Raw genomic sequence first — 12,043 nt, 5'->3', positions numbered from 1 at the left:
TTAAAAAACCCACTAAAAAATAAAGATGTACTACAATAAACAGATTAAAAGAGGTGCATACCATTGGATATTGTCTTGAACAAAAAGGGGCCATGGAGTCAAAAAGGTTGAGAACCATTGATCTAAAACCAGCCAAGAAACCAGGGCTGACCAGGATGGGAGACCAGCTAAGATCAATAAACCAGCTTAGGCTGGTTTAAGAAATTTTTCAGCAGGGAAGTGGAGAGACAAATATAAATAAGCCATTTCTATATGGATGTCCTGAGTTAGAGTTATTGGCACAGAAATTACACACTACACACTTCAAGGGCACACAGTTAAACTGGGATCTTTGTAACTCTCCAGCTCACAGATCTGACTGTCTTGGCTTTAAAACAGCAACCTTTTGGGTGCTTATCAGGATATTTATCCACTAAGCTCCCACTGACACCTTTGCATTGGCCTTTATCTATATTAAAGAAGTGGACTGTATGAATTGTGTACAGACAAGGCAGAGAAATATCTGCAGGCTTTAATGGATCTTTTGAAAGGTGTTTCAGTGAGAGAGAGAGCCTGTATGAGAGCTGTTCTCAGAAAAATAGAATGGGTGTAATCAAAAACACAAAAAATATGCTTTTAAGAGCTGTGAGTCAGAGCACACATTCATACACAAATAGACACAGACTTTCAGTTGCTTTATGAGTCCATTATGAGGCCAGATGTACGCTGGGACAGGCTACCTTTCCATAGTTGATAGTGGGCGTCTCCACCGCAGGGAAAAGATCCTGGATGATCCCATTAAACAGTGGCAGATCGATGGAGGTTAGTTTAGCAATGTTCATGTCCTTCATAGACATCAGCAGGATCTGAGGTCAAAGAGTATGAGGAAAAAAAAAAAGATGTTAAATTAGCTCAGCACAGGAATACATCTTCAAAGCTAAGGTAGGCCAGCTTCACTTGACCAAATGTCAACCTAAATTTACAAGCAGGAGACTGCAAAACTGGTCTAAGATACATCTGAAAACTGCCCTTTCTGCTCTTCTGTTATCAAAAGCAGTAGCCATTCTGCTTCCGAATGACATTTATTTTAACAAGCATACCTTACACATATGTGAACCTTTAAATAAACATGCGGCACCTTTTCCATAGGTGATGATATTGAAGTAAAGAGAAAGAGACAGAGAGTGAAGAGATGTGCACTCATGTGGGGGTTATGAGTCCTCTTTGGCTTCTCTTTTAAGGTTTAGTCCCCTTTGATAAATTTTTTATCACATCCAGAGAGGAGCACATTTTAGTGACATGTCTCTCTCAGCATTAGCGCTATCTTCACACACACAAACACACTGATAAATCAGTGCACATACACACAAATGCTGGCTGTTTCACTGAACTTGCACTGACACGTATTCAGGTGAAGTAGGCCTCTGAGAAAAATGTTTATGGATTTTTTTGGATGCTGTATATTTGTGTGTCCCACCTCTTCATCGATAATGTCAGGACAAGCTCTACGCTTCTTTCCAGCATAGCGAAGCAGAGAGGTGAGAGCTCGCAGGCCAAAGTCATAGTGGTCCTGTTTAGACAACTGCTGCACTGCCAGAGAATACAGAGTGAAGACCTTCTTAGCCAGAACCTGAGAGAGAGTCAATGAGACACAGATATTAAAAGTGCATGCAATTAGCATGAGGCTGCATTCACAACCCATTAATATTCTTGAGTGAAACTGAATAAAGGGGGAAGAAAAATTTAGGCCGAGAGCTGATTTTGTCTGTTGGGAATTGTTTGAAGTGTGAAAAGTTCACATATGAATTTTCCAAAATAAGACCAGGAACATTTGGTGAGAAAATGATAGTGTCTAAAGAGTTTACAGTTCCTGTTGACATTAACATTACAGAAATCTCTTAAGAAAATGGATCATGTGACCTTGAACTCCCTCAGCTAATAGAAACCATGGCGATGAGGTACAGTAATACAGTAATATATCAGACGGAAAGATAAAGAAAGAGCATGAGAGGGAGTTAGAGGGGTGTAAATGAACACATTCAATAACCTTTATTGCATTATTTTTTTTCATCTATGAAGAAACAGAAGGCAAGAAATCAAAATCAAAGTCAGCAGGATGAACAACCTCAAGAAAAACACAATGATTCAAAAGGGGTTTGCATACAAAAAGGGTTTGTCAAATTTGCAAAAATGTATTGTGTTTTGAGAGCTTAAGTAAAAAGTGTGTTACAAACCAATCAGTAATGTTTTGCACTGTATGCCAATGTTTTACAACCGGGTTTTCCTGTTTTTACAGCACCATTTGTGCATTTGTGCATAGATTTTTATGGAGTTAAATTATTTAATTTACAGCTTGTTGGAATTACTTTTTTTGTACATTCAATGAAAAACGTAAATATCTCCAGCAAATATAAAAATAAAGCAAGCAAAGGGCAAGTAAATGCCCATAATGCAATTGATTGTCAGCAATAATTCACGAACATAAGCAGTCAGAAGGTAAGATGTAATTTATGAAATATTATTAGAAAGGCAACAATTAAAAGCACAATTGTTTTTAAATGAAAAATAATGACAGCCGAACACAATTTTTGTTATTTATGTGTAACCGAGGGAGCGACAGAATGCAAAAAAAGGTTGAAGCATAAAGGTGAGTGTATGTGTGTGTCCATGAATTCCGTGAATATGTTACAGAAGGCAGAAGCCAGTGTGTGTGTGTGCGTGTGAGGGTAACCATGTCAGCTCCATTTCCACACTGCCCGCTAACAGTCTTACTTATACCGAGACAAAGCTCATGCGAGCACACACACAGAAACACGCGCCAAAGTCACGCAAGGCTGAGCAGACTATGGGCTCGCAGGGGACAGTCATCTCGCTGTCAGTTATGGCTCATAACACCAAGACCTGCACACTCCGGTGCATTGGGGCAATACTCTCCCGTTCTCTCTCTCTAACATGGCCCGCCATTGATATGTCCATTTCCTTTCATTTGCAAAGGTAATAGTTCTCTCTCGACAGCACGCGATGATTCTGCCGTATTGACTATGCAGATGGGTGTCTGGAAGAGCGCCGAGTATGCCGGGACAATCAAATCTGCCTTTGACATTCTGTGCTTGGCTAGGGCCAGTGCTGGTTCCCTTCCCAGCTCTCTTAATCTCAAGTCCATTATTTGTAATTCTGAGTCCAATTCCCCATGCCTGTGCCGCTGCCAGCCCGCCGGGCTTGTGTGCGGCATCAACAAATGAGGCTTCCCGTTTGGAGTGTGCAGGCAGGGGGAAGAGAGGGGACGCAGCCAGTGGAAACTTGTGGGATTTGGTCAACCACAGGGGTGTGTGTTTGTGGAGTGTGCGTTTGAAGGGGTTGGCATTACACATCGGTCGGATGTCTTGCACGCACACGTGTGCGTAAACACACAATTGGCATGCCTGCTGCGTGTTGGAGGTAATCCGATGGCAGGATCAGCCCCCTGGAGTGTATAAGTGTGTGTGTGAGCCAGTTCATCTGTGTTTGCATAACTGAGTTGAACTCCTCCATCTTCAACAGAATCTAATGTCCCATAATAAGCAGCTCTCTCACCTCCTTCAACAACTGTTTTCTCTTGATATACGCTGAACTTACAGAAATGACTCATTTAAGCAATATTAATTAGTGATGTTAGTGGTAGGGACATGAATGATGCCACAAACTGCTTTTTGTGCTGTTACTGCTTTTAAGTGATCAGATTTTTTCTTGGTGGATGATAAAATGGGTGAACCATTGACACTCGGAGGTGTTTTTGTTTGTTTTTGTGTGTTTTTTTTTTTATTTTTTTTTTATTTGTCTATATTAAACCAGAATAGGAGAATGTATTTTAGCATTGAAAAAATGACACACTTCACCCTTAAGTATAAGGTTTTAAAATGGACAAAAACTGCCTCTGTTTTGCTCTCAAGGTTGTCAATGGATGAGACATGATTCTCAATGCTTTAAAAGAGGTTCTTTAAGTGTCCAGAAAGGAGTATAAAACCTCTCTCCATTTTTTTTAAAAGGCTGAATTGGTGTTGAAACTAAAGAACTTTCAGACTAAATATATCAGACTGAAGTGTGTGTGTGTGTGTGTGTACCTTGCAGTTATTGAAACCCTCTGCAAAAAGTGTGATCTCAGCTATAAGGGTGGAATCTGGCACTACCATAGAGATCGGCCGAAACATAGACTTCAAATTATCAGGCAACTCTGTGCGGCCAGCGTAGCCTACAGAAGAAACATACATACACACAAATAATGAGAAGCATAAAATACATACAGTATACTGTCAACCCTATAAAGATATTTAAAGGAATAGATCACACAAAAAATTTAATTCTGTCATTATTTACTCACCCTTATTCACCCATTGTTTCACCAGACTTTATTCAGTGGAACATAAAAGGTTTATTTTACTAAATGAGGAAAAAACACTTTAAAAGTATTATAAACTTACTATGTATAATTTGCTTTGAAGCTATATCCTATTAGACTGTCTAAAGAACAGATTTGGGCTGTCAAGCTCTTTAAAAAAGAAAAAAAGAAAAACACATTAAAAGTATTATAAAAATACTTAGTATAATTTGTTCCGAAGCCATATATTATCAGGATGTCTAAGGAACAGACCAAAATACACTGTTTATTCACTGAAAATCTTGACATCCTCCCCAGTTCTCCTTGGTGTGAGATTTCATGAAAGAAGTAGGGATACCTACTTCTTTGAAGACTGAAGATTATTTGTTTGTTTTAGACAAAGATTAGTTTTTGTCATTAAAGGGTTAGTTCGCTCCAAATTGAAAATTCTGTCATTAATTACTCACCCTCATGCATAAAGAGATCGTAAAACTAATTCATATGAATCAAGCAGTTTAGTCCAAATTTTCTGAAGAGACTCGATCCCTTTTTATAATGAAGAGATTTATTTTAGGCTTTTACTCACATTGAACATTGATCAGTGAACATAAACAGATGCTCAATCGAACATGAATGACGCACGAGATCAAACCTCTTCTGGAAGCTCAAACGTGCTGTATAACACATGAGAATGAACTTCATTGGTTACACAGCACGTTTGAGCTTCCGCAAGAGGTTTGTTATCGTGCGTCATTCATGTTCGATTGAGCATCTGTTTATGTTCACTGATCAATGGAATCAATGGATGGACAGACATCTCTCAGATTTCATCAAAAATATCTTCATCTTACGGGTTTGGAATGACATGAGGGTGAATAATTAATGACAGAATTTTGGGCTTAACTAACCCTTTTAGGTGCTTGACAGCCTCAGTCCTCATTTACTTTCACTATATGTGGAAAAAGATATTTGTTTTATTTTTCACAGAAGAAAGTACGTTGGCTTGATGTAGAAATGTAATTGTGAGCAAATAATAACAGGACTAGAGAGAACTATTCCTCTCAACACTACAAAATGCAGTTTGAGCACCTGGGTTCATGGTAATGAAGATCCCACAAGACCAGACCAAGTTGATCTGTCTGCCCTCAAAGTGGAATTTGTTGAGTCCCGCAGACAGAGCAAGCAGGATTGACAGGATCTGCTGAGCCACAACGGACAGCACCTCAATGTTTATCCGGTTAAACTCATCAAAACAGCCCCACGCACCTGTCTGGAGAGAGACAAAAGCACACATTCAACAACACTACATTAACTGTTCTTTATTTTAAGTGCTTGTATGATGTGGTTTACTAGATACCTGAGCCAGACCGGAGTACATGCGGCCCATAGATTTGAAGTCCAAGCCCTCTGAGCAGTTAACCACTATCACGTACATGCCCAAAGATTTTCCCAGATCTTTAACTGTCTCTGTCTTCCCAGTTCCAGCAGGGCCTTTCGGAGAACCGCCCCGGTGCAGATGCAGTGCTGTGGTTAGAGTCATGTAGCACCTGCACAGAGAACAAACACAGTCTGTAATACAAACTCTACTGTACATATACTGACATATGTGATATTTACACATTTATTTAAATCACTGAAAGCAAGAAACTTAGAATAAATAAATAAATAAATATATATATATATATATATATATATATATATATGCAATGTATGAAAACTGGAAGGATTTATAGAAAGGAAGGATAGATAAAAAACCTATCTAGTTAAATGAGGATCTATTCCCTCCCTTTTATCTATTCATATCCCTTTCATCTAATCATTATTTTAATAATTAAAATTTCCTTTAAATCAGTGGTTCCTTTGTGACTCGAAGGCCCACTCATTGTCTATCACAATATTTGCAGAACCTCCATGGAGTACTGATATATTTAATTCATTCATTCATTATTTGATTCCTGAAGTTTTCAAGAATTCAGTTATTTAGGGGTTATTTCTTGTTGTTTTTTGTTAGTTTGTTTTTTGTAGCATTTTAATTGAGATATTTTAATATTAATAATAATTTATTTTATTATTATATTATTTTTGACTTTATTCATTTAAAGTCATTCTGAGGACCCCCTTGGAAGTTTGCTGAGGTTTGTTAAGGCTGTTCACATCAAGGACAATAACTATAATGATAACTATAACTAATAATAATAAATGTTAACAATCATTTTAATTATATTAAAACAGGGAAGTCCACACCACAACTATAATGGCACAGCCAATCAGAATCCAACAGACTTTAAAGAGCTTGACAATTTAAAAATTCCAACAACAAAACTAATAAACAGAAATTCATTGTTTGTTGGAGAAGACGCTAATATGTACACATCTTTATTGATATAGTAAGGTTTATAGAAGTCAATTTCCTGGTATTTGCATCATTATTTAACGGCAAAAAAAGCATGTCTTAACCCATTTTGTGCCTGACAAGCTGCAATATTTGGTGCTAAGAGGAGGACCTGCAGAGAACAAAGAGCATGTGATAGAAGGGAGAGAATTTTCTCCACCTGTGTTCATTAGAAATGCCAGAGGAAGATTCAAACATATTGTTTGCCAAGCCATGTTATTTTTAATTTGCTGCTCCTGTGTTAGTGGATCATTCACTGACTATCATTGGCTCTGCTTGTTTGTGACCCTACGCTGATTTGCGCTGCTTTTGGTAGATTGCGTTGGTCATAAAATGAGCTGCTGCTTCTGTGTTCTTTAATTTGTGCATTTTCATTAGTTCACCTACAGAACTTTACAGTCCCATCGGCGATTTTATAGCAGGGTTTCTGCAGGTTTCATCAAATCTAATTTAATGCTTTTTAATGCCTTTTTAATGCCATTTTTTTTATTTTTAATGTAAAATATAATGTAAAATATATGTTACGCTAAATGTCGATAGATGACGTCATGCTGCAATTTGTTTGCTTCTCTGGTGCTACCCTTCTTGCTCACATAATATATTTTAATAAAGCCAAATTCCCAATAAAATTATTTAATTTATATATTTTTCTGTTTTTGTTGTCTTTTGTTGACTATATGAAATGGTGACTGAAACGCGGCCCATTAAGACTTCATACAGGGCTCAACATTAAGCCTTGTCATACACTTGTATGAGTAAAACAGTTGCTTGTTCGGAAAAAAAAAAATGATTTTTTTTTGTGGTGTAAATATAAATTTAAAATTTCTGAAGCAATATCCTTTTAGAATATTGCAGCTTTGACATATTTAAATCTGCATATTTGTGATATATTTTAAATTCTTAAATTTGTAAAAATAAAAATAAAAATAAAAATCCAGCCCAAAACGTCCTCTCAAATCGTGGCTTGTTAAGGCAAAACATACTGTAGATATGCATGGAATTGATCACATTTGTCAGTTTCTTTCTTTATCATGTTTTATTGACTATTTTAAACCATTTCATTCCTAAAGTACACCACTAAAAGGAGGATTTGTTACAAATGTAGTTAACTTCTGGGAATGTCTTAGTAATTCTTTGGGCTAAATAGAAATGGGGATAGACGTACATCACACACACTGAAATTCACTCAAATCACATGCATCCGTAAGTGCATACACAGATGGAAAAGAGACAGACAGGCTTAAGCATATTGTCCATGTCCTTGAGTGGGCTTAAGATGTCACCCTCTCAACATAATAAACCCGGATTAGATTCTTCCTTTCATTCCACTGGAGGCATGTTTTATGCTGATTTTTGCGGCCTCTGAAGGCACACAACAGCAAATCCGCCATTGACTCCTGACTCCACTTCCTAGCTAGAATCTCTGCATAATTTCATTTAGAAGAAAATATTCACATTTTTGTTCTATTATCACACAGAGACATCTGGAGCTCCTCTCTCTCTGCCTCTATGTGCAGGTGTGCTCTACTGATGGGGCGGTAAGATCTTGACTGATAAGGTTAATGACATGATCCCTGTCTCTCACTCATAATGACTTGGATAATGGCTGAAGTCAGATAACAGCATCAGAGTCCACATAATGATCATTACAAAGCAGCTGATCACATCAGTCAAATGCAGGAGTTGAGTGTCACACAGGACAAGATATTGATATCTCTAGTAATATGAGACTTATAGTATAATATGAGAGCGTAGGTGATTATACCTCAGCCGGAGGTTACATTTTTTGATGGTGTTAATGCTTCTACATGCATAATGACATCCGGGAATATAAACTCTTATAAATGTATGTGAACTGAAATAAACATATCAAAAATGAGCATATTACTACGGGCTTCACACAGATGTTACTGTGTTCTGTCTAAGGGAGCTGGTCATCAAGGACCGATTGCAACAAAGCCCTTAAGTTAAGAAAATCCAAGTTACAAGTTTAAGGATAACCTTAGTGAAACATCGTCTGCAAGAGAAAAAAGGGTCCACTTAAGGTACCTTAAGGTCGTCATTAAAGGGTTAGTTCACCCAAAAATGAAAATTCTGTCATTTATTACTTACCCTCATGCCGTTCTACAGCTGTAAGACCTTCGTTAATCTTCGGAACACAAATTAAGATATTTTAGGCTCTGTGAGGCGTCCATAGGGAGCAATGACACTTCCTCTCTCAAGATCCATAAAGGTACTAAAAACATATTTAAATCGGTTCATGTGAGTACAGTGGTTCAATATTAATATTATGAAGTGACAAGAATATTTTTGGTGTGCCAAAAAAAAAACAAAATAACGACTTATTTAGTTATGGCTGATTTCAAAACACTGCTTCAGGAAGCATTGGATCATAAATGAATCAGTGCATCGAATCTGCTGTTCGGAGCACCAAAGTCACGTGATTTCAGCCGTTGGCAGTTTGACACGTGATCTGAATCATGATTCGATGCACTGATTCATTTATGATCCGATGCTTTATGAAGCAGTGTTTTGAAATCGAGTCACTTTATAATATTAATATTGAAATACTGTACTCACATGAACCGATTTAAATATGTTTTTAGTACCTTTATGGATCTTGAGAGAGGAAGTGTCATTGCTCCCTATGGAGGCCTCATGGAGCCATCAGATTTCAACTAAAATATCTTAATTTGTGTTCCGAAGATTAATGAAGGTCTTACGGGTGTAAAACGGCACGAGGGTAAGTAATAAATTACAGAATTTTCATTTTTGGGTGAACTAACCCTTTAAGTATTTCCCCTTAAGTGTTTCTTTAAGTTCTGTTATGCAGTGTTGGGGGTAATGCATTACATGTATGCTGAGTTACATAATCATATTACTTGTTCAAGTAACTAGTAAAGTAATGCATTACTTTTTAAATTTACAACAAAATATTTAAGTTACTTTTTCAAATAAGCAATGCAAGTAACTTTTTCACATTTATTGACTAACAGCTCTTGGGTCCCCATGTTGAGAGAAAAAAGGTGCAGAGGTGTGTGTGTGTAAACATGATGGTTACTGTAGTTCTAAACTAAATGTGAACATACATTTATTCATCTCATTTGCACGAAAACATTCAGTATTCCTCAAAATGAATAAAAACAGTGAAATGCAAACTTAGAATTTTACACAAAAATGTAATAATTAACTATATTAAATGACACAAATATACTTTATGTATTATTTAATCTAACTTTATTAACCAATGTCTTTGCTGCTGACCTTCAATGATCTATTTCAATCATACTAATTATCAAAAATTACTTTATTTAGAAATAAAAAATTAGATTTAGAAATAAGACTGTTGAACTTCCTTCTCCTGTATCCTATTCTTCTTTAATCCAGAATGGCAGCACAGCTGAAAGGTTTGTTTAAAGGGCACCTATTATGCAAAATTCACTTTTACATGGTGTTTGACCATAAATGTGTGTTGGCAGTGTGTGAGCAAAACCACCCTAGAATGAGAAAAATCCACCCAGTGTTTTTTTTACAATCTCAATAATTCATAAGCACTGTCTCAGAACGCCCTGTTCTAAGATTGCTCTCACTGTGACGTAGAATTGCGCTAAGCCCCACCCACGTGGTTTGATTGACAATCTGGTTTTGGCATAGACCCCGCCCTCGGTGATCTGTCAACCATCCTCCATTGTTTCAACGACAGCTGGTAATGTCTCCTAAGAAACATAAGTTTTCTGTTGTGGGATGTAATAATGAACATAGTAGTTTTGACTTACTTCCGACATCAGAGCCACTGCAAACGCAGTGGATGGATTTTATTTACGAAGGAAAGGCGCCACTCAAAATTCCAAAATACGTTTATGTTTGCGCAAATAATTTTTTGACTGACTGTTTTGAGAACGAGGGTCAATTCAAAGCAGGTCTTGCTTCAAAGTTAATCCTCAAGTGTGGATCGTTGCCTACTGTTCGCGATCCAACGTCACCTCCAGAAGAAGTAAGTGTATTTAATGTTTTTTGAGCACATAGTCATTTCAGTCGATGTCAGCCAATTCAATAACAAATGCGTCTAAAGTTGTTGTCGTCGTCGTAGAATGTCTGTGTATATAATTTAAACCTTGTTTGTATAGTGTGTATCCACACGTATATATATTAAAGATATTGTATTAAAAAGTGTGTATGTTTTCTGTAAAGACATCAAAATTGCTATGTTTATACAAAGGCCAGCACATCGACACGAAGCTGTAGAACGCGGGATATTGGCGTGCAGCAACAATTACAAATGTAAATAAATTAATACCTGTTCTATCTCCCTGCAGCATATATTTTCTGGTTCTGTAGCCATCTTCTCACATTTGCCACATAAGCACCTGTACAACAAGTAATGTCAACATGACGCAACCGTTCCCTCGCATAAATATAATTTCGTTTGTACTTAGCAAACGTTATCACAGTATTTGTGTTTGTAGTTTCAAAAAATTGCGCGAACATTATCACAGTGTGTGCGTGTGTGTGTGTGTGTGTGTTGCACATCCACAATTGCAAAGGGGACGCGATTAAAACTCTATAAGTACATAAATGTATCAAATAACCATTTAGAGACGTCCTGCTCCATTCTCAATTGTTTCTTCTGCCAGAGTCTCTTCATCATCTGGGTCTGATTCCGGTTCAAACATGTACGGCTGAATGCCATATAAAACAGCGGGTCTCTCACTCTCAGCCATTCTGCTTCTACCGACTGTTTATTGCCATAGGTATGCAAGTTACGCCCTCATCCAAAGGCAGGGCGGGGATATGCAGCTCATTTATATTTAAGGTGGTACACACCAAAACAGCTCTTTTTAAAACAGGCCCCAAAAATGACATTTTCAAATGGTTATAATAAATTAACTGTGGGGTATTTTGTGCTGAAACTTCACAAATACATTCTGGGGACACCCAAGACCAATATTACATCTTGTAAAAAGGGGCATAATAGGTGCCCTTTAAGCTGCCCCCTCTACTGTGCAGGCGTAAATATGCATTTCCTTCAGCCTGAGGCTTATTAATTTCACTTTTGGTGTGAAAGGGCCTTAGCATTAGCACTTTTTTTGTTGTTATTAAAACACAAACAAGCAAGCCCGGCCCAGGTGAGAAAAAGTAATGCAAAAGTAATGTAACACATTACTTTTCATAAAAAAAGTAACTAAGAAACACAATTTGTTACTTTTTTTTAGGAAGTAACGCAATATTGTAACGCATTACTTTTAAAAGTAACTTTCCCCAACACTGTCACAAGTCCTTATTAACAATTTCACCCTAAAAAATAAGGGACGAAAAAC

General features: G+C 37.2%; 1 protein-coding gene across 1 annotated transcript in view; it reads right to left on the bottom strand.

The window, feature by feature from the left end:
- dnah2 (dynein, axonemal, heavy chain 2) overlaps nt 1–12,043 on the bottom strand; it is a 189,757-nt gene that overhangs the window by 69,538 nt on the left and 108,176 nt on the right. The window contains exons 37-41 of the mRNA XM_067400458.1: nt 5,691–5,880; nt 5,423–5,603; nt 4,080–4,207; nt 1,457–1,609; nt 720–845 (exon numbers count right to left, since the gene is read on the bottom strand). Of these exons, the coding sequence (XP_067256559.1) occupies nt 720–845; nt 1,457–1,609; nt 4,080–4,207; nt 5,423–5,603; nt 5,691–5,880 (778 nt within the window). The remainder of the gene's footprint in view (nt 1–719; nt 846–1,456; nt 1,610–4,079; nt 4,208–5,422; nt 5,604–5,690; nt 5,881–12,043) is intronic.

The sequence above is a fragment of the Chanodichthys erythropterus genome, chromosome 11 (genome assembly GCF_024489055.1).
Source record: "Chanodichthys erythropterus isolate Z2021 chromosome 11, ASM2448905v1, whole genome shotgun sequence".
In the NCBI taxonomy this organism is placed as follows: Eukaryota; Metazoa; Chordata; class Actinopteri; order Cypriniformes; family Xenocyprididae; genus Chanodichthys; species Chanodichthys erythropterus.
The sequence above is the reverse complement of the archived record's forward strand: the minus strand, read 5'-3'. Positions and strand labels throughout refer to the sequence as shown.